Consider the following 24080-nt stretch of genomic DNA (forward strand, 5'->3'; position numbering starts at 1 on the left):
AAATGTTTTCAGCGGCTTTCTTCTTCGTGCTGAACAGTCAGATATTTTAGGAAATCAAAAAATAGCTAGAATGCAAATTGCATAATAATATTGCCTATAATCTCCAGTGGTCCACGGCTTTCCCTGGATTCAGAATCCAAGTAGAACTCTCTGAGTAGGGGAGCCGAGGTTTGCAAGACTCATTATACACTTGGCAATATCTGTGGCGCTTTCACATTTGGTTTAGCTGGACATCTTGGGTGAGCATTGTTTTGACAACAAATCTGTAATTTAAATTTGCGGTTCTGGGTATGTAGTTAGTGGCATGATTCCAGCACTGACAGGCCCCCTCCTGCTAGGTTTAATCTAGGTAGAGTGGGTAACAATAGCAGTAAAGACACAGCAGCAGGAACTTTGTCCCACTGGGTGTGATCTCAAGTTGCTAAATGAACTTTATTTTATCCGTGCCACTGCATCTTCACTGCTACAGTTACTAATTTAATGTAGTTATATTAAATTAGTGCGTGTATATGTACACGTGCTGTAGTCACGCTTTCGATTTCATTACTGGCATATCCTTAAATTGAACTGGTGCAATGTGTTACATAGGTAGGCCTTTCATCTTGTCTGCAGCTGTGAATCACCACAATTCTGAAATTTGGTGATTTATTCCCCTTTTTCCAGTGACAAGTGTTATTTGACAGGAAAAAAATTAACAGCAGGAATGTTGAGGCACTTTCATATCTGCAGGCACAGGCATAAGTAATTCAGAAAGAGTTATTTAAAGTTTTAAATCTCGGTGAACCAAAAATCCTTTTTTGGTTTGAAACATTTTGAAATGCCTGACTTCAGAAATAAGCAGTTAAACTTTCTTAAGCAAGAACCAATCACTTGTTCTCTATTGCAACTAGACTACAGTAACATTTGAATACTAGGAATTCAGGTAATTTTTCTGACTGCAGACCCAAACTCAAGTTTTAAATAAATAACCTAATCAGTAAATAACCAAAAGGTCCTGTAGACCTTGATGGGGATAAATCTGTAAGACATGTCTATGAATGGAATAGTTTTACAGAGAATATTATCTGGTATTGACTCATTCACAATCTCAGGTTTTTAAGATAGTACTCTAGCAGGGCTTTGTAATATGTCTGTTTAAGAAACTTATAGAAAGCTCATTTAAACTCTGTATTATCCTTTTGCACAGTTAAAAGCAAGTAGTTCTGAATTTGTGATCTTCATTTAAGCGAGGTAAACTGCATTGAGGTATATGGAGACGATGTTTTGCAAAAAATAAATTTTACTATATCTTAGATTACTTTATACTTCTCTATACTGCTTAAGTATTTTTCCAGATAGCTTTATGGAAGATGTTTTAATGAATCAGACCCACATTTATTTTTTTAAAAGAATATAAAAATCTTTTCTTTAATTCTGTTGTAGTATCTGAAGACCTCTTTATGTTGCATGCAGAGAAGTGCCCACCCTGTCTCATACAGTAGCTAGACTAAGAACCACAGATAAGTCCTCGTGATAACTCTCAATCACAATTACGGCAGAAGGAGACTTCTACTTCTGCACTTCTCATAATTCTTAGTGCTTGTTCTTCTTCTTTTTTTTTTTTTTTTTGAGAAGCTTCTAAATTTATGTATCAACTAATTAGAGAATCTCAGCTTTCAGTTGTGAAACTTTAGGAAAAAAACCACCACCACTCTCTTGAGTCTCTCCTGGCCCTTTCTGGAGAAGTAAAGCTTAGAAGTGTGATTTTTTGAAACTTAAAGATTACAAAATTAAAAGCCAAATAAAAATGTGCAAAATGGAACTTTAGTAACATTAGAATTTTATTTATTCTCATGATTTCAGGTTCATGATTTGTGAACATTTGGGGTTAGAAGTACTGTAACTAGGTCAAGTAAATGAAGTATAAAATAGCTTCACAGTTATACTTTCTGTCAGGTGAGTAGTCAACCCTTAAATTGTCTGTTCCATCACCTTTCTTTCTTTGACAAAGAAAAAATTTAATGAATCTTTATCGAGACGATGTCAACACTGGTATTAATAATCGGAGATATATTTGGACTCGGTTGTGGAAAATGTGGAAGCTGAGAATTTGCTGTGGGCTAAAAAAGGGAGAATAAAGCACAATGCATTGCATCTCCTGTCCCCAGGCAGGCGGCTTTCTCTGGCTTGCCAGGGAGGCCTGAGCTCCCAGGAGGTCCAAGGCAGAGCTGACATCTGGGAAATAAATATACAGGCGCAATTTAGAGAGTGTTAGAATAGAGGGTCTCTCTGCTCCCCAGGAGATCTTCAGGTGGCCAGTTGAGGAACGTGCAGGGTAAAGGGACTTGGCTTGCCTGACTCCCTTGCTTGTTATCCAGGGGAGCCAACTTGCTGCTGTTTGGTGTCTCGCCATCACACCATTTATATGTCTGCTAAGATTGCAACTTGGCAACTGCCATGGTCGTCCGTAAGTCCTGTGCCGTTTGTAGAATGTTATGTATGTAGAAGTTTTGAGAAGAGCAGCCTCCTTTTAAGCGAAGTGTCACGTGGCTTTCTTTTAAGCAAACTAGAAAAATACGGTCCACATGACAATGCAAGTTTAGAAACAAACGTACTGGAAAACCATGCTGAGCGATGGTTGCTGTTAGTTCAGATCGAACTGGAAGCATGTCCTGAGTATGGGGGCTGCTTTCAGTTTGTTTCAGGGACTTCAATAATTGCTTGGTTGATGGAAAAAAAAAAAAAAAAAGAACAAAATGCTTATTAAACTTAAAGACAGTACCAAGGTGGTAGGGGTTTCATGCACGCTGGAGAATGGCATTAAGATGCAAAATGATCTTGACAAAATGGAAAGCTTGTCTTAAATAGGATTCAGTTTGATAAGGACATGTGTGGTGTAAGAAAAAACTAAGGGGGGTCAAGTTATGCTTTTTCTGCCCGTAAGCTGGAGTTAAGGTATGTACCTTTGCTATTTGTAGCACGTGTTCAGGGAGTCTGAAGATCATGGATACAAACACTAAGGCTATAAATTCCATCTGTATGTATGAAAACCTCACAAAGGCAAAATATGATGAATTCTCAAAAAATACAAAGTGTCTGTAAAGCAGGAAATTCTAAGTTGTTTTCCATGTCGGCTGAGTAGATGGCAAAAAATACCTTGCTTAAATTAAACAGAGAAGAACTAGGTTAGATGACAGCCCCCCTTTCCTGATAGGAAGGCTAGCCTAAGCACTGGTGTGGATTTGCCTAGGGATGTTGTGAAATCTCCAGCACCGAGTGTTTTCCGAGGCAGGCTAGACTAACATTTGTCAGGAACGATTCGAGTGTACTGGATCCTGCCTTGGGGCAGAGGGAGGGGGGGCAGGTGACCTTTTGGGGCCTGTTTCAGCTTTATGAAGCCGTGAGTGAACCCAGCAATACTGACACCCCCAACGCTAGTGCTGCTGCTCTTGAATTTTGCTGTTGCCTCATAGTCTGAAGAGTCTGACTGATGGCTTCCGTCATATACATTGGGATAACTGTGGAATGGGTGTATTTAGCAAAAAACAACATCCAGCTGGATGTGCGGTGGTTTGGTTTATTTCTCTTGTGTTGTATTATGAGGGATCTGTATGAGTGACATGACTTGGGCTAGTGCTAAAGGTGATGATGGCAATAAGTCCAGAAGGTTAAGACTTGGGGAAGATTTTAGCTGCTGCTGGTGCTGCGCTGAACGCCCTCTACTCCACCGCCTGCCTGTCCTGCCAGCCCCTGGGACAGGAGCAGGCAGGGCTGCTCAGAGACCACCTTGCCTCGTCCTGTTGCCCACCCCACACCGTTCCCGGGGGATGGAAGTGAAGGAGGAGGCAGAAGCATTTGGCAGGTGGCCGTCTCGGCTCACGTGCTGAGGCATCCCCTCTTCTCCTTATTAGGAGATATAAAACCTCATAGTAGGAGTTAGCACTGGACCTGCTCTCAGTGGCGTGGGGAGCTCCCAAAAAAATGTAGAGACGGGACCAGTACCAGAGGATAACTGGGAATTTGGCAGGAGGTGGACGGTGGGAGGGAAGCAATTAAAGGTAGCTAGGGTCTGAAAGATGGAAGTGATGTGATGGATGGGTTAAGAGCAGAAAATTAGAAATATTCAGAAAGTTGGACAATGGTCAAATGTGGGGGAGAGGGATTGGAGGAAGTGGTACGGGAACAGGATTGGTATGAAAATTAAGGAAAAGATTAGGTAGAGGGTGTGTAGCTGTGTGGCTGAGAGGCCTTCAATCCCTAAGGACCAAAACTCACTGCAGCAATTTCAGGAGAGTAACTGTATGTGGACCTTGGTGACAGGCTTGGTGAATCATGCTTCCAACTCCTCCGTGTCGCTGCTGACTGCACTGGTAGAAGCCAAATGGAGTGGAGATCGCAGGTGCTAAAGTGCTCCCGGCCTGGAAGAAAGAGTTTCCTCCAGGTCAGGAGTACTTGGCAGCAGATCTGCCCCGAGGCAGCCCGTTTTACCAGCCTGGAGTTCGGAGTTGGACCTGAGTTAGATGTCTCTGCCTGAGAAACCATCTGTGGGCTGTGAGTGGGGATACCCAAAGACTGCGTGTTGAAAGGGAAAGAGTGGCCGTATAGATGGGGTCAGCCAGTGCAGTTGTTGGCTTGCTGTCGCTGCTGCCTACACAGCTTGTGTCGACGGGGACGTTTCTGAACTAACCAACCTAGTTCTTGATCAGGGAAGTATATGTGATATTATTCAGATCTATATTGGACTTCCCCTACTGCGTGATTTTTAGGAAGAACATGATGATAATGTGCTACTTTCCGTTCTTAATGGTAAAGTTAATAAAGACGTAATATTCCACTTCAGTCCCGGCTCTGAACAATTCAGTGGTACTAAGGAGTCTTTCTTCTAACAGTAACACCAATTCGTAATGACAGCAAAAAAGTTCACATTTCTGATGCTTTAGGCACAAACTTCCACTGACGTTTCCACTAAGGCTAATGCTGAGGACCTTCCTCACTGAAAAACCCTGGAGAATTGAGTGGGAAGGTTTTGTTTTGGAGTGTCAGAGCTTTTTTCCACAATTTCCTTCTGTCTGCTCAAGTGACAAGGGAGCGCGCTGAGCCTGTGGAAGATGAGCTGTGGCTCTCCTCCTGCCGGTGCGGGCACTCTTTTATGAGAGTTGCCATAGGGACCAGGTTCTAGTTATCAGCTCAGCCAACTTCATGTATGATTAATGTTAATTGCCCATTTTGCATGGGTGACTTTTTTTCCTCCTGCTGAATTGGCTCGTGTTGCCTTTGATGTGGCTGGTGATCCAATGTCCTGCAATGGTTAGACAAGTGATCAGTTTGCCAGCGCCGAGAGGAGACAGAATCAGGTTGCTGCGAGGTCAGAGTTTGCTTCTCTTCTTAAACACTGAAAGGTCAAGTAGAGTTTAACTACCATTGGCATCTTTGAAATGTTGTAATAAATGCCAAAGCAAGGAGATTATTTTAAATCCATGCTACAACTAAAAATCTTAGGGTAATAAAAGGAAATAATTTTAACTCAAATTATCAAGATGTTACGTTTATTGGTAAAGACTTCAAAGAGTACCTTTCACAATCACTGGGGGGTATCTCGTGATCTTTGAGGAGAGCAAAATTTTAATTTGTGGTTCCTGTTCCAGTTTCAGGAAAGCAACTACGATTGTGGTTTTTTGTGGTTGGTTGGGTTTTTTTCTCTTACTTCTGAGTACTTGCACCAGTTACTGCCACTATTATCAGAGCAATTTACACAGCATGTCATATAGTACTTCTATATTTCTCCTTTAAGCTTAATAAAATACATTGCTATTGAAGAAATCTGTGATACATATGAGAGCTTCCTAAATCACAAGTCTAGCATATTTTTATACCAAATAGCTCAAGCCTCATGGAATCAATAATTAATTTATTAACTGGATATCTTTTGAAAAAACAAAATCAGCAGTCCTTGCTAGGCTGTCTACTGCCAATTCATAAAGAGTTGATGACAAAAATGAAAAGTGTAGAAGTAAAATTCAAATCTTAACGATCAAAGTATCGGGTACCTCATCTATCACAACTTGGAATAAATATATCACAGAACGTGTCATATCTCATTGACACTGCAAGACGTAATGCTTTCCCTTGTTATCTAGCTAACTGCCAAGTCTACAAAGTTTATAGGGTGCTAAGATAATGTGCTTGTGGTAATCCACTTCAGTTGCAGAAATATGAAGTACTGTTGAAATATATTTCTACTTGGTTTATTCTTTGCTCTCAAGAGGATAGGATACTATTTCAGTTCCTCTAAAGAAGCCCAGAGAATGAAAAGCAAAACATCAGGATAAATTATGCTAAATGGTGGACTAGACCCCAGAGGAAATCATGCTTCTGTGGTACAGTATTCCTCCATTTATCTTACAAATGTTACATCTAATGTTAATTTGGTAAAGGGAAAGCATTCAAAGATTCATCTGATCCTTTTAATAATAGTTTTAGTGTTACAGTGTTATTTGTCAAACTCATACCATCATAACTTACTTTTCTAGTTTTGACAGACCATTCATACAGAAAATATTTTGGGCTACTAATACATAACATTTTATTTCACAAAACACAAATAACCTAGTAATTAAACTCCAAAACTTAACAAATAATTGCAAGCAAGCAATTACCATTCAATTAAAGAGTAATTACATGGTTATTTGTGCCCTGTAAAATAAAGCATTACTGAAATCAGTAACGCAATCAATATTTTAGCAGAAACAGGATGATGCAGTGATGGACCTTTCAACCTGTGCTGATTAAATTGTCATCCAAATAACAGTTTCCTAGTTAAATCACCGCATGTTTATTTGTCTTGATTAATATGCAAATTCACTTCTGATTCTAGTAAATCTTCTATATTTAAAAGCACAAAAGTAGAGCGCTGTCATACATCAACAGTGATGTGCTGTATGTTTCCACTGATTAATTACATTTTACAAAGTGTTGATGAATTTGTGGATTTTATGAAATATAGTTGTCTATAATGAGTGTAAAATAGAGTTATAAAAGATGGAGCTGGTCAGTAATTTCAACAAAATCACCAAAACAGCCTTATTCTATGTTTTGATTCAAATTAAAAATCCTTGGGATGTCTAGGGAATATATAAAACTCTGAGAGGAAAAATAATAAAATTAGCTCTCAACAGGAGTGGAAAATAAAGGAAAATCAGACATTAATGAACAGTTTCTCAACATTTTACTATATAAATTTTAACTGTCAAATATACTGCTTAAAATGTAATTTAGTCTCTGACAAATTTAATTCCAAACAAAACACAAAAATGAACAGCATTCAGACTAGTCCATTTTTCCCTTTCAGAGTCAGTGCTTTTGCAGGGGTGGGGTGCAGAGGGTGACAAGAATGACTGTATAACCATAGTGTAAACGCAGGTAAAAACCAAAACCTCCAGTCATCTTCGCTTGCACGTAATGGATGACCCAAGGGCTGTTTGGTTTGGGGTTTGGGTTTCAGAAATACTAACAGAATTTTAATCAGTATAGACTTTGAGCTGGCTGCATTTATTTAGTAAAAAGAATAAGGTTACTAAATTTATTAATGAGAAATTGTATTGTACTTCTGTTTTAGTCTCCATGGTCTTCACTTGTGACGGTAACTCTTGCACTTTAAAATGTTTATAAAAGGTATCTGTAAACTAGCGGTTTCTAACTGAAGTAACATCTCATTTAGAATTGAGTCATTTTCCATTCAAAAAGACCTCTTAATGGCAAATATTAAATTTATGTAGAGATTGTAGACTCTCAAAGAAACACATTTAAAATTGTTTGAAGCTGATGGTTCCTGTTTATGCTTCCTTTGTTATCAATGAGGAAAAGATTTTTCTACACTTCCTGAATATATAACTTTCTTGAATGAGGTAAAGGAAAAGGTGAAGAAGAAAATGCAACAAAAGAGCAGGGCGACAAAAAATTAGGAGAAATAATATTAAATAAAGTTAATATTTATATGCTAATGCTACTAGCATTTATATGCTAATACTTACATAATCACTAATGATGTCTTACTCTCCCCAGATGATAATTCTACTTGCCTTATGGTTTCTGTTCAAGGCATGCATTAGCAATTTTCTCTGAATCGTGAGGGTTAGGAATGTTTTAAATAGTAAATGTGAAATTTGTTGAAATTCTAGACTTCAAAAGATGATAGGAAGCGTACTAGGTACTGGGAGTGTTGAGATAGACTAGTGAGATTTCATTGCTTGGTGATGCCAGCCATAGCCCTGACAGCAGCGTATTCACAACATGAAGTAAATCCCATAAAAATTTTGAATCTACTAACATTTTTGTTTCGTTTGTGTATATCTTGTTAAAAAGCAAGATTTGGAGCAAACATTTGTGTCCTGTCTCTGTGAAACTTCTGGTTTCATGTTTAAACAAAAATGCCAGAAAATGCGTTTCTGGCCAAAACAGGACTGGAAGTGTTTGGATTGAGATATGCTACCGAGGTGCTTTCTGTGTGAGTTCTGGTGCCCTCCAAGCAAAAGATCTTGGTTCACCATAGGTGACGTGGTCTCTCTGGTCACCTCCAGGCAATGCAGCTGGAAGTGCGAGGTGTCTGCTGCAGACTCGCAGTAGTGTATCCGAGTGCTGGGTAGCTCTTCACTTCGTTTCTTTGGTTCGGAACCAGACGTCCAGCATTAATGGTGTTCGTATGTAAACTACAGAACACAGTGTTAAAGACCCGAACGGTTCTTTCGCAGGTGTTGTATGAATGACAGTCTGTCAGCTATAAGTAGCATCCAGCTTTGAGTTTTTCATTTAAAAGTTAATATTAAATTAGAGACAAAGGGCTTTGATTTTATTTGAACAGGTTCAGCTGGGAACAATTCTGTTCAAATTATTATGGCTACAGCTGTGTAAGACCGGACTCCGGCCCCTAGTAGTTAATGCTTTATAGTAATATTCACTGAATGGCATGAGTATGTTAGAACTATATTTTTTTTTTTTTTTTCCTTCAGAATCTATCAAACCCCTTCCCCGAAAGGACCACAATCCCAAAGACACCAAAACCCAGAGAAAACAGTGCTGTGTTTTCCCAATGGTGCTTGCTTTACTTGTGTAAGCAGGCAGGATATAAATGCAGCCAGTGGGACTCTGAAAGGGAGTAAGTTTTGGGGTGAACTTCTCTTTCATCATCTAAAACTTTTGTTTTAGTCCGGGGCATTCTGACAGTGCATAACCACAAATCAGGGAGTTTCACTTCTGCTTGTAGTAGATCCTGGGAAACGCCTAAAGGTCTGATCTGGTAAACCTGTGGGCTGTGAGTTGTCTACCCAGAGTCAGCAGTCATCGAAATAAACTGTTGTCTATGCAAAAACCGCATAATCAGGAGTGAAACTCCATTGTCTTCCCTCCTCTCCCTCTGAAAACCCAAATCATAAATAAAATGTCTCTTCATAAAATCTTGTAAAACTGTTTGTTTAATTTTTAAAATGTTTTTCTTAGATTACTATCAACATACAGAGTTTTATGGAAAAGATTTGTTAGTATTTGAGCTTGAGAAGAGAATGTTTTGTAGTTTTGTTGATTGAGCTCTTCTGCTGGAGAAAGCTGCTAATTTTAGCTGTTCTGTAATTTTTTTGGGAGACAGTAAGTGCCAGCTAAGCACTTACACACACATGTGTATAAGCACAGACTTCTGTAAATCAAAAGAGCAACAATTCTTTTTTTTTTTTGTTTAAAACCCCTACATACCAGCCTAATACTGCCTGTTAGACAATCTTCTCGTGCAGTGGATGATTTCAGCAGGTGATTTTAATAAAGAATGCATGTGTGCACCTAATTAACTGTGAAACTCAAATATGCTTATTTTTGGTTTACTTTATTACAGCCTAGTGAGTCTGGGCTCTTCTAGTAGGCTTTGCTACATAGCCATCATAGTATGATAAACAACTTAAAGCATAAAAAAGATAAATGGAAAAAGTACTGAATAAAATGAAATACAAAATGGACAAACCCGAAGCTAAAAAGAGTAGGGGAATAGTTTTATAGAGATAAAATAATAAACCAAAAAAATGATTTTGTGCTACTTTGATGTACAGTAAAACAAAATAACACTAGCACACTGTGAAAAATGAACAGGTTAATGGTACCTCTGTGTAGTGTTGCTGGAAGTTGTCTTCATTTAAACACAGAGTTTGTCTTGCATTGATGGAGGGCTTTGCCACTGTAAGTTGATAGAGTGAAGTTTAACTTAAATTTCTTTGTGAACTAGGAGTCATTTTGGAAATGCATTCCATTCAGACCTCATTCATTGTTGGAGCTTAGTTATTTTATACAATGTTTCACTATATTTTGTCAAAAGCTCTATTATTCAACAGAGTAAAATTTGTTTTGACCAAAGAGAAGCAGCAATACTTTTCCAAACACGAGGAGGTTGCATTTTTATTAGCTGGCTTGGGGAAGAGTTGATTCAAGTGGTTTTTTGGTCTGTAAATCTCTGTATTATGATGGCAGCTGTGTAGGATGATTTCATGTATGCACACTGATGTAAAGGGTAAATGTGGTAGTTGAAAACAATTGTTAAATGTAATGGGTCTGTAAACAGACCTTTAACATTTTAGATTGAAAACTGCAATCATAATTTGCAAGCTAGTCAAGGGACGGTGAGATTTTTGACAGGCTGGGCTAACATTCTTGGTTTAAGCTATCTCTAATAATTAAAAACACTAGTCAATTCATAAAGTAGTCAGGTTTGGAAAATCTCAGTGTTAAATTATTGCTGCATCTTCAGAAGTAGGCAGTTACCTGCCATGATTCAGAAGGCAAGGTTTAAGATTATGGTGCATTCAAGGTTTCAAGGTCTCACTTTTAGGCAGCACAACTTTTTGTTTTTCTCTGGTGCAGGTGTGTGGTGTAGACTTGGGAGCAGTTACTGCTGTGACCCCTCTCCACTAGCCTCCTGTAAGGTCATGGAAGCCCCGGATAATGGAAGAGCTTGACTAGCGTATGGGTAGTAAAGTTACACGTAGATGTGCCTTCTGTGAAGCAGCCTGGTCAGCCCTGACCTGGTTCGTAGCGGCGGCTGGCAGCAGTGTGGCTGCATTTATCCGGCACAGGGTCCGAGCTAATAAATCCTGGTGCACCCAGTCTGAATAGCTCTGGTGTGTCCCTATAGTCATTGCATCGTTAATCCACAACCCACATAAACCATGGCTTCTGAGTAGTGCACCTAGTCGCATTTTCAAGACTATGCGTGAGTTACACATGCATGTGAATTTCTTGAGCTCCATTTTACAGACAGTAATATTAAGAAAAAGATATTAATTAGCGAAGTAGTGGTACAGTAGGGCTAGAGATACGGATTGCTTTCTTTTTGGTCTTGTGGTGCAGATTAAAAAAAAAAAATCTTAGCTTTCTAGTCATTTATCTGACTTTGAGCTCATGATTGTGTTAGCTATAGGTGCTGTTTGGCAGTTTATTGTTCGTTCATTTGAAACCTATACAATTCTTGTGTGTTTAATCAACTTATTTTACTTTTTCCTAGGCAAGAATTTCTAATATATTTTTGTGTATCGTCAGTGGTTCATATATTTTAGACAAATCAATACCGTGTGTAGTAAGCAAATATTTCAAAAAGAAAATGTGTTTTTATTTATGCTCTTATTTCATCAGCTCACGACCAGGAAGACCCCCCAAGCGTTCACTAGGAGTTGCGATACAAGAAAATGCACGTCTTCTGCCCCATGGAGTTCCAGGCCTCTTATCACCAGGACTTATCTCTCCGACAGGTAATAAAATCCATCAGATGATCAGCCTCATCTCCTCATACTGCACAGCAGTTAAAATAAACTAATATTGATCTAACTGCCTTGTCCTTCAGGGCTTTTTCAAGTTTTACCAGAGGTTACGTTATTGGATTTTTTGAGTGTTCATGAAAACTCTGTTTTGTTGCTGCAGTGACTGAAATCTAATGGATTTCTAACTTAGTTCTTTATTAATTGTAATTTCCTTACAGGAAATTCCATTAAACGTGTTATTTTAGTAAAAGAAAAAAAACCTGAGAAAATGAATTATTGTCTCAGAGAGCCCTGTAGCATGCATTTCTTCCTTTCAAATGCATGTGTATTTTAGTTCTCATGGGATATGAACAGCGTGGCTAATGCGTATTGTATTGTAACATCATTAATGTATGCTGGGAAGATAGAGAAATGCTTGTACGAATTATAGAAGAAACACTTGAACAGCAGATAAGTCTGCATTGCCACAGTGGATTCTACTTTAATAATCTGCATTCAGTATCATAATATGAAAAAACTAGCATGAAAATATGTGAAATTATAAAACAAGCCCTAAACATAATTTAATGCATAGTATTTTATTTCACATCATTAATTTATTAATAGAGTTTAAATTAAATCTTGTGCTATGCTGATGAGTGCTTTAATTTTTTATTAATTGATGTGTGCTAAAGGTAAGTTTATATTTGTAATAAAGCTATATTAACAGGCTATATTCATGAAAGTAATTGTTTAAATATTCAACAGGCTTAGCAATTTTAGCATTACTGTCGAAGTCCAGTCTAAATATATTGTATCTCCATAATAACCAAACTTAGCGAAGTGTTAAGCAGAATATAAAGTCATAAAATATCTTACGGGAAAAGCAGAATTAAAAAAAAATGATTCATAGGAGTATCGTGACTTCTGTCTTGATCTTGCAGATTACCCTGCTTGCAGAACCTATTGCACTGCAACTGAGTGCCTCAGCGGGTCTCAGTGTTCAGGGGAGTAACAAAGCTGAGATCTTTAATTTCCCCTACAACTCCAAGTGTCACGAGGGCTTCACAGTGAACCGGTAACCTTTATCACTGTGGAAGTGGGAATGAACATCCTTAAGGAATAGGCACAGTAACCTTAACTGAAGTAGTTAATAAGGTATGAAAGCATTTTGCTAGAGCCAGGCGCCACAGTTGAGCTAGTGCAACTTCATGTCCTGTTGGTGTATGTGGCAGGGATCAAGAACTGTGTTTTTATTCTTATGAGCAGTTTATAAATGAGGATTTTTTTTTTTTTTTTTTTTTTTAAATGAGCAGGTTTTTTGGTAGCTCTGTTGTGTTCTCAGCTCAGGAATTTCATGGATTTGGTGTTGTTTATGTTGTTACCAATAGACAGGAAAGCACAAGAGCCATCTTGCATTGATCATGTCTTGTCAGAAATCCAGAATATTCCATATTACTTTTTCACCCTGTGTGTGTTTGCAAATAGGCCATCAAATTATGCAGACTGCCATATTGCTTTATATTGGGAAATATTTTAGGATGAGGTGTGCCGAGTGTGCACAGTAAAATTGTATCATAGACGCATTCTGTGTCTCAGATATTTTGAGTATCTCAGAGTTTGAGTAAAAAATTCTTAAGTTGAATCTCTAGACTGCTGTAAGTTGTTTGGAGTCTGAAGCGAGGGCTGTGGGATACATCCCACTTTATTTAACACGCGGAGGGTTGCATGAGATTGGCCCCGGGGGGCTGTCTTTCAGCCGAGGCCCAGGGTGGCCGCCTTTCTGACCTTGGGAGCCGCCTATGAAAACCTCTGCATGACCAAGCGCCAAAAGTCGCAGACAATGTGCCTGAAGCAGCTGAAAGGGAGTTTTGCGAGCAGCTTGTAGGCGGGAGAAAATGCACATCTCTGGAGCGTCACAGCGTCGTTGAGGGCCCTGGATGAGACGGGTCCCCGCGGATGAAGCAGCCCTCCTGCTGCCAGCCCGCAGCAGGGCAGCTGCATGCTGATGGCCTCTGTAGTCTTGTCGCTCAGGAATCCGAGCTCCTGAAGTTTTTGAGTTGTTTTATCTTGTTCATAAAGAAAGAACAGTGTAAAAGTTGGGGGAATTACTGAGTAAGGAAAGGTGCCAGAAGAGCCACTTGTAAACTCAATGGGGATTTGAGCTGTTGTAAACTTGGTGGAGCACTGGGGATATGAAGCCTCCGTTAGCTTTATTTTACCTATTTACACTTAGTTACTGACTGCTTTGCTCTGGTTGCCTTCAACACTTTGGCAATTGGATTCTTTCCTTTTGGCTAACAAAGAAGAACATGCGTTGTAACACTCCTCACAGAACAGAGGTTTCTCTTCCAGACTTCTGAGTGGTGGATAATAGACTGGAATAGAAGTTGCAAGGATATTAACCTGTTGTCTACTGGCTAAGTTTTAATTTGGTTATTTACGATCTCACTTGCATATAATTTGCTCTGGTTCTGATAGTTTTGGCCCAGTGAATTTGCATGGAAAACTGAATCTGTTTCCTGCTCTGTGACCTGCCGGCTCGGTGGAGGCTTTCTGCTGGAGCACTCTCTGCTCCCACGTGGCGTTTCAGACAGCTGTGGGAGCGGAGCAGGACCAGGGCTGAGGCAGAGACTGAGGAGAGTTTGCAGCATGGTAGGGCTGGATCCACCCCTTCCAGTAAAGCAGATGCTGATATGGAGGCAAGAACGACTCTTTACATCTTGGTGACTTCTTTGGCTATCTGTTTCCTCTAACTGCAGTGTAATTGCTGGAAGCATTTCTTTGGTTGTCTTCTTGCCTACTCCTTGATAATCCCTGTGTCTGATCTTGCCTGTTCTTCCTACAACACAAATGTGCTGACGGTTGTGTTAATCTGCCTACACTGTTCAAAACAAACAAACAAACAAACAAACAAAACCACAAACCCAAACAAACCAAAAAACTCACACTCAGTCTTCTTATGTGGCTGCCTCATTTTCTAATGTGTCCAACTTTGCATCTGAGTTGTTTTCTTCTTCACTTAAGATCACTTTAGTAACAGACTCCACATCAGCAAATGCAGCATGATTCATGTACATTGCATTTTTCGGTTTTACCTCCTCTTTAGTCTTCTGTCAAGTTAAAGTGAAGGAGTTTGCATCCAGGCTTGCTGTGGGTTAGATGTGTAGGTCTCAAGAAGTTGCTGTTTGGGCTGCAGAGCTCACAGCTCTGTCTGTAGAGGGTATTGCAGAGTGATGATTGGTAACTTCCTGCAGACTTGAGTGAGCCATCTGTGTTTCCACTCCTTGAAATGTGCTGTTGTTTTCATCACCCATTTGGTTTGTGTCAGCTCAGTTTACATGGTCATTTTCACTTAATAAACAGGTAGTTAAATTAGGCATGCTGCATTTCCCAGTGCAGAGTGTAGGTTTTTTACCTGTTGACAAAGTGGACTACAACTACTCTTATGTATAAAGTAATTTGTGAAGAAGCTATAAGCGAAGCCTCGACCTTTTTAAATATCTGTAGGTACCTTCCACCTTTGGGGAATGGGAGCATTGGAGTTACGATGAGACTAGAGCAGCAGGGTGGTTAAAACTGCTGTGACTGAGAAGGATGAGGTGGTGTGTCCGGGATGCGTGCCACCGGGAAGGGCTTGTGTAAACAGCACAATAACCGTGCCCAAACTGCATCCTTCAAGAGCTGATATTTCAGTACTGTCCATTTTACGTTAATTTAGGAGAAAGTGTTTTTCTTCTTGTATTCATCTAAGAAATGTGGAAATTGGCGTGGTGCCCTTGCCTGCTGTGAGGGCAAAGGAAAAATCCTGTATGTCACAGAGGGACGGTCATCAAAGGCTCAGTTCTTCAAACAATGCAGTGTGATGAAGTGACATTAACAAAAAAGGGCTTTATCACCTATTAACATACAAGTCTCTGTCATCAGTGTATCTTAACAAGACAGTTGGGATGTCTTTATGGAATAGATTTTCAAGGAGGCTTTAGGGTCTGAAGCAGGAGTTTGCTGCGTGGAGAGAAGCTGAAATCCATTATATGATTTAAGCCAGTAGTTCAGAAAACTGTTGATATGGAATGAAGCTGAAAGAGTAGTTGGATCTTCTGATAGTTATCTGTGCCAACTTCAGTCCTCCTACCCTTCATTTAGGTTGTCCCCCAAAAAGGTTAGAAAACCACTATATGAAGTCTTCATTGCGATTTTTCTCTATTCAATTTGTAGAATGGCTACTATTATTTCAATAAAACCATTTTGTGGGCTGCTCCATCTTGTTTTCAAGGTATTGGAGAGGGTGGCTCATGAAAAAAATCATCCTGCCACTAGAACTTTGTTAGATTGTGGCACAGGGCACAAACCTGCTTTCTGGGGCAGGATTTTTTTCAGGGGGCAGGATGGGCATCTCTCTGACTGCGCGTGGGCTGGGAAGCCCGCAGCTGAAGCTGATGGGGTGCTGGAAGGTCTGGTGAGGCTGGGTGCCAGGCAGATGGATGCAAGCTTGTTTTAAAACATCTCTGTTGCCATTTTATATTTCTGAGATTTGCTATCCGGAGCTGTGGGCAGCCTGGTAGGCCTAATACGCTGTACGTTGGCAGTGTATGTGCGGTATAGGTCAGCGGGTAGATTGCAGTGAGGATTTAGGGCTAAGGGCTGCAGAGTGCTCGGCGCAGGAGATGGGAGGAAGCCCGACTGATGGGCAGTTCTGTGTTAGAAAAGGAAAATGAGGAATTTTCAAATAGATACCCAACTTTGGTGGCCTTTCCTTGGATGCAAGGTGGAAGGATTCAGAATTTCAGAGGTTAGACAGAGATTCACCCCTGGTTGATGACTGTTTGGTAGGGAAAACTTGTTGGGAAGCGCAGTGTGCAGAGGCTGTGGCTGGTGCTGCCTCGAGCGGGCAGGATGTCCGAGGCCCTGCCTGGTGTTAATACCTCCTGATGAAACTGCCAGCATCTATCGTCAGGTCTCTGCTGTTTTCGTATGTTGGTCTGCTCAGGTGACAGAAGCAAACCACCTGCAGTTCCAAATGTGTAAGATTTTCATTATCAGCTACATTAGTTTCACCTTCCTAGAAATGATCGTTTTTATTTCCTAAACAGACAGTTAAAACAGATGCTGTCTCGTTAGCTGTTTGTGTAGAGTTTTTAAGAATGTAATAATGAAAATGTTGACCTGTTTGTACAGATACGAATACTTTTTCAGTATATTTTTGTCTTATTAATAGTTAAGAGAAGCTGTTGTGAACTGAATAGTTTCATGTAATTAATATTTTAGTGAAATTAATATTTTAATAGCTATACAAGTCACGTCATTGTGGGACTCAAATAAATAGAGTCGCTCACAGGAGTATAACAACTTTATGTTTTACTTCAATGCAGCAGTGATATCAGCAGCCACTTAGCCTTCCTACAGAAAAGAGAGGATAAAACAGTGTTTGCTGCAGTCTTCAGGCACTTTAATTTGGTATATCCTTGTTAGAGAAATGAATGAGATTAGAGGCTTTCAAGGTCTGTGGTATCCAGTTGCTGTTTATCAAGGCGGGCACGCAGTCAGCCAGCACAGCTCCGCTGATGCGCAGAGCTGCCTGCGGGAGCTCCCTGGTGCCATCGACCCCATGGATCGTCCCCTTATTGCCGCCACCTGAGACTGGTGTTGCTCCAGTGCCCACCAGCCTCTCCTGGCTGAGGAACTGTAAGATGCGCTCAGGGTTAGAAGAGCGGAGCCACAGGAGCAGCAAGGACGGAGGGGGGCCGTGGGGCTGGAGGCAGCGAATCTGCTCCGTGTGTAGCATCGGCTTAGGGACTGGGATTGCCAAAACCAGGCTCTGAAGGTTTGCCTCTCTGTATTGTAAAGCCTGCTTCCAAGAAAGAGCTGTTATTTGGAAGAATAAGCATTCACTCAGGGTCACTTTACAGAACATCTATTGACCGATTTCACCTCTTGGGGTGTTTGATGTAGGGCCGCTGTGGCCGGCAGCTGCTGGCAGGGGTCCTGGAGCCTCCGAGAGCAGGGAGCAGACGACTTTAGTGTTAAGGGAACCCTTTCCTTTCTCAGCACACTTAACGTTTTTGTATGTTTACATCCGATTTCTGTGGCTCATTTCGCTGTTTATGATTATCCTTTTTTTTTTCTCCATTGCCACAGATGTCATTTTAAAGTTCCATTTATAATGAGAAACATATGCATGACTTTGTCATTGTTGGCATTACCTGGCTTGGTAGAAATTATTATTTTTAATCAAAGGCAAACATACTGATTAAGGATGCCACAACACTCCTCTGCCTATGGGGAACATTAACAGTTTATAAATTGTTCGTGGTGACAATTCAGTAGTGAATTACTTTGATATATATGGCTAATAAATTAATATGATTAAGTTAATGAGTAGTACAAGTGTTGCCAAACTCCACTCGTCGGGCTTTTAATGCTGCTCCACATTTGCAGCTCTAGCTTCCCCCTGTGGTGAGAGGATCAGTGCTACCTACGCACTGTCATTGTGATAAATGGCATATCCCACAGTGCCCTGCACTCCATCTGGTGTGTCCCCAAAATGAGAAATATTTTATACAAATCACACACTCAGAAGCTCAAAGGACTGTAGAAAGATCTATTTTTTCAAACAATAATAAAAATGCATACATCTCTTTAGCAACTCTTCATTTTTACTGTCATAATGAATGCATACAGCTTTGGGAAATGAAAGCTCGTGTGAGTAACATAGGAAAGTTATCCACTGCACAGTAAAGCTGACAAATAAGTTACATGCTCACTCTTTTATTTTATCATGAAATGTTCTTAGATAAAAAATGATAGAACATCTATTTAACTGGATTTTAAAATTAAAGACCATGTATGCCGCATGATTGAGTACCATCCCATCTCATGCCAGCAGATTTCGATGCTGAAGGGAGCATGAATTTGAGTGAATGAGGAATGCCGGATCATATCATTACTCTTTAAAATACAGCCATTCAGTAGAGTTCTGATAATCTAAAAACTATACTTGGTGACTGTGAGTCCCTCGGTTCCTCTCTTTCCTTTTCTCTTTTAATATTATCTTTCTTTAGGGATCCATTTTTAGTGTCTGCTTTATCTGGGTGGGACATTATGTTTTTGACAAATGAATAGTTAAAGCTGTTGAGAATTTACTGAATGGTTAACCTTGTTGTAAATTTAATTTACACATAGCCTCAGCTACTAATTATTGTCCAAGAAGTGTGAAACTCAGTAATATACTTTCATTTTTAAGCATTTGCACAATTTTTTTTTAAATGTGATCCTGCTGAGTTCCTACATCTTTTGAGATGACAAAGTTCCACCAAAGTGGTCACACTGAGAGAATTAAGACCGTATTGTCTTGCCACTCAGGGCAGGTCTGTGCTGAATTTATCTTGATTTGCAGATGGAAGGGAACCATTTAAAAAAGTTGCCCAGGTATCACAGAGTTAACAAAATCGTTAAGTTTTCATCTGTCTGTTTTTATAATCTGTGACATTCTTTCCTACTAGCTTTTCTGTTAGCCTGCTGTCTGAAGGCGTTGAGGTCTATAATGATCATAATACCTGTCTGCTGCTCTCTCACATCTTTAACTGACTTTGAAAGTGTTTTAGCTCTTTTAAGTCATCAATAGAAGTCAAAAACAGTATCAGGAGGTATTAAATATTTATCTTCAGCACCCTCTGTTTTCTGGAGGACTGTTTTGGCAATAACACTACTGTTGTAATTGAATAGTTTCTGTTAGGTTTTATTTTCCTTTACAATAGCATGATTAAGTTGAACAAATAGTTACAGTCTGAAATGTTTTCCGTTCAGTACCTTTAACCGGTATCACAGAAAGGGTATTTAAATGTCTTAAGAGTGTGTGTGTAAGAATCCCAGACTGACTGCATATTGTACAGTCTTGTGTTTTAATACAGGAAGCTGTTTTTTGGATTCACTGAAGTTATATTGTCATTGAAGAATTTTTACATTCGTGCTAATGCAGAATGGCTTATTGATTTAGCTGGTTACAAGGCTCATCAAATGCACTGTAGGGTGGTAATCCTCTGGTAGGCAAATCAAGCAACTTCTGGACTGTTACCTTGGGTGACATAAGGCCTATTCATGATTCTCCATTTTAAAAGAAGCATATTTTATGCTAACAATAGAAATTGTAATATTATGGCATACAACATCAGAGACAAGGAGCATAGATCTTCACTGATACCTCTACTCTGCTTTAGATTTATCCAGCAGTATTTCAGAAGACCTGTTAAGCTCAAGATATCTGCACACACTTAAATTTTTATTCCTATGACTTTGAGAGATAACTGTCTATAACTGTTTAAATAGATACAATTGTAACTGGCTGGATAATACATCTCTGGTTGCAGAAAAATGTTGATCCATCATCTATTTGCAATGCTAAGATCTACTGCATTTACATAAATAATATTCTCTTAAAATGCAGCATTCAGATCTATATTAGATTTGAGTAGTGTGGTTTGCTAAAGGAAAGCTTTGTAAGGCTGTATTTTGGCAAAATTCTTGGTATAACGCCACTGCTGAAAATTGTTCAGAAAAAATAGGGAATAAATCTCACTGGATTAAAAATAAGCATGTACTGTACTTAAATCCAAGTATTTCCATAGTAACTATTCTGGTCAGGTATTAAGTACTTTTAATGTAATTTAACAGCTGTTGTGCTTCGGTCCCTGTCATACAGACCTTTGGAGCCCTAAGCAAGTTAAATGCTTGAGTATGTTTTTAAGATTAGGCAAACAAATAATCCCATTGATTTGGATTGGATTACTTGTTTGCTTAAACCTAAGTGTTTTGTTGCTTACTGTAGCGTTTTGGAGAATATGTTCTCTAAGGATATGTTCTGTAAGTAAGCGCCTATGTCAAACCAATACTCCCTTTTGATTGTCCTGGTGGTCTTCATTCTTCTACTGTCTTGTGTGGACCAGGGTTTGTGAAAAGAAGCAACACGTTTTTTGAAATAAAGTTGGGAAAAATTTTAACAAAATGGGTGCTGATTGGGAAGTCACCTGAAGGATGACGGTTATTGTTCTTTTTTGGCTACACCGAGCAGCTCAGAGTGATGGGAGTGGCTTGCACTTGGAGCCCAAGGCGACAGATGGAAATCCTGCTTGTCTGAGGGCAAAGGTTTGCAAAACACTTGTTCTAGTTCTCCCTTCTCCTGGAAATATTTCTCCTGGAGTTGAGGCAGTGATAATAAATAGTAGAAATATTTCATTTGCTGCTGCTGATTTCTGGATTAGCCTTTGCATTGGTTTTGCAGAGGGGAGAGCTTGGTACGCTGAAAGCAAGAGGGTAAATATGTTCAAACTAGGCAAAGAATGCTGTGTGTGATCAGGAGGGGACAATTTGAGTCTGTCTGTGTAAAGTAGTGAAAACCCATCCTGGTAATCTGGGAGAGATTTTGGCATATTTTTTGTGTGTGCAGAAAATGGAGCTAAGCAGGTTTAGCAATGCAGGCTGCTTCACTGTCCTTTCTGGAGAAGCTGCTTGTACAGCTGATCTCCCAACGAGCAGAGCTCTGCTACGTAGAAAGTACAGCGGCCACAGTTGGTGTTTCCTCCTGCGCAAGAAGAATGTACTCTTCTTTCAGCCCTTCCCAAGTAATAAAACATGGTGCCAAGTGCTGGCAACAAATTAGGATTCATGATGAAAAGGAAACATCTCTTACGGAGCATTTTGAAGAGGCGCACATTTTTATTTTGAAGCTAGCATAACTAAAATAGATTTCATTGTCTGATTGTTCTCATTAAGTGACTGGGACCATATTAAGGTTTCACTGGAAATGTATTTGCATTGTATAAACTATTTTATCACAGTCAACATTAATTGGTGTAAAGGCAAACAAGCAGACTTAATGAGCATAGTATTATACACCATCCTTTTGCTGAAGAGAGAGACCTCTTCAGTTTGCAGAGGAGCATGCTGATAGCAACTGGCATTGCTGCTACCGTGTTGTACGTGTTTTAAAGATAAATGTAGGACCAGAGTTCTGGAGGATTCAGTCTAGAAACCGAATTCATCCCAAGTATCCTTCGCGAAGAAAAAATAATTCCTAGAGCTACCAGCATCCTGTGACTTGAATACGAAAAGCTTTCCTTCAGAAAGAGGAGCATTTTATATAATACATGCCTGAATGTAAATGACAGACATCTTATTAGGAAAGGAAAGCCTTTATTAAAATATAATGATCTACGTTGTTTTTATGTAATCTAATGAATTACAGTAAAAGCCTGAGAAATGAGCTGGAAAAGGTAGAGTACTCTCCCATGAAAGCGAGCTATGATAACCTTTTTGTAATTCTTTAACATGTTGAAAGAGTATTTCTACACAGCCTTATTAAATTAAGCAAGGTCACCTTTTCATTTTACAGATTTAGTTTGCCAGATCATGGACTTTGATTCTGAAAAATGTGGATGAATCATGCAGTAGCATATGTCAAGTAGAAAATTGGTTATAAATGTTAAATAATTTTGATACACATTATGTCTTTGTTTTTACTATTGCACAATTGTAAAAAATAAAATGCTTAATTATATTTTTCACATTTGCATACTAATTGAATATGCTTTAATAATAATGATAGTTCTAAGTGGATTATCTCTCCTGACTGGGGCAGTCTCAATCTAATATTTGCATAAAGGGAAGAAAATATTCTTTTCAATAGTAATATAAAATTCTGTTCTATTGACATGCAGCATACAATCATTACTTTGAAAGCTTAGCTATAAATAATAAGCAGTGAAACTGGTCATGTGCTTAAAGATGAGCACATATATTGCATTTATCTGTCTGACCTCAGTTCAGCAAAGCAGGAATAAAACTGACATCATGTCATGCAAGTTGTTCATATGCATTCCCAAATTTCTGCATGTATATTATAGTCCTTTTATATAATACATATGAGAGGAGGAAAAATCATATTTGAAGTATGTTACATAAATTTAACACAAGATCTTGCTGTAATTGTTTATAAAGAATTTGATAATAATTTCTAATTAAGACAGAAAATGTCATTTCTATTTCCATTCTCTTGGAATTACTTTTTTTCTGTATTTGCAGAGTAAGTCTCTGTCTAAGTAAAAGTAATGCCTAAGCTCTTTTCTGGTATATGTAACAGAACCGAGAGAACATCCCATCGGTAGCCCCAAACCTTACGTAAATAAAGGACTTAATGGAATAGATTATTTTCATATTGCATACATGGTTTCAAATGAAAATACACTAATGTCGAGATGTAGTTAAATCTCACTATCGTTAACAGCTCAGTAGTTCCGCACACATATGCAGAAAACACTATTCTTGCTACTCAGGGCACGCAGGCGGGGTGCAGCAGAGTGCAGTTGACTTGGCCCTGGCAGTCGCAGAGCAGGTGACTTGATTACACTGAAATCAGGCAGAAAATGTTCTCTTCTGGCCACTCGAGTGAATCAGTCAAATTATCGAGTGGCAAAACTAATTCTATGCCTTGGGCCTTCAGAGCTGCCACTTCCTATAAGTCAAGCCTTCACTTAGTGTGAAATTGTTTTTTATTTTATTCTCTTTCATTTATTATGCTTATTTCAGCTAATCCACTTAGTGAATGTGAATTACCCAGTATACTAAAGCTGTTTCAGATGTGCAGCCTTCTCATGCTTTACTGGTGAAACAGGAGGACTGCTCTTCTTTTAAGGCACTCCCGACTCTGTTATGACCTATACAGATAAAGTAATATTTCAGTTTTTCAGATGAGAACTCAAATGAGGAGAAGAGCTTGAATATGATTTAAAATTAACTAAAAGTGCATAGGGTTGAGCTTTCTTTTAAAAGCAGATATAATTCAGATGGGTCACATTTTTAAGAACTAGAAGCATATCTGCAATGAGTTGTATGCCATTAAGTACCAGTTAATTTGAAAGAGTCTGACGGAACAAATATTCCCTTGGAAAGCATTGAATATTGTTTTCAGCATTAAAATATTGCCTTAAGTTCTGGCAGAAACAAAGCTGAGATCTGCTTAAAGCACTCATACAGGTGATATACCCTAGGCAGTACTTGGGTATATAATTCCATCCAAACGGCAGTCCCTCACTTGACTGTGCCCTCTGGTACGCAGCATTAACATTTTCCAAGAAAAGAAGAGCAAAACATATGGAGTCTTTTATTTCAAGCAAAGAAAAATCAAAAAGAATAATGAGGATAAAAAGTAAAATGCCTGTAGCGATGGGCAAGGGAAGTTACAGGGGAGTTGCTACGGCAGAGTACATCAGCATAGAAAAACAAAAGTAGCCAGAAGGCACCTCCCATAGGCACCTAAATATAGGTTTGCTATACGTGTAAGTA

General features: G+C 39.2%; 1 protein-coding gene across 4 annotated transcripts in view; it reads left to right on the forward strand.

Moving 5' to 3' along the window:
- The window catches only part of DACH2 (dachshund family transcription factor 2), a gene marked incomplete at its 5' end in the record, with an annotated part of 310111 nt that overhangs the window by 149684 nt on the left and 136347 nt on the right, over positions 1–24080 (forward strand). For all 4 annotated transcript variants that reach the window (XM_082322935.1, XM_082322936.1, XM_082322937.1 and 1 more), the window contains one exon: positions 11641–11756. In XM_082322935.1, the coding sequence (XP_082179061.1) occupies positions 11641–11756 (116 nt within the window). The remainder of the gene's footprint in view (positions 1–11640; positions 11757–24080) is intronic.

The sequence above is a fragment of the Platalea leucorodia genome (genome assembly GCF_965183815.1).
Source record: "Platalea leucorodia genome assembly, chromosome: 10".
Lineage (NCBI taxonomy): Eukaryota > Metazoa > Chordata > Aves > Pelecaniformes > Threskiornithidae > Platalea > Platalea leucorodia.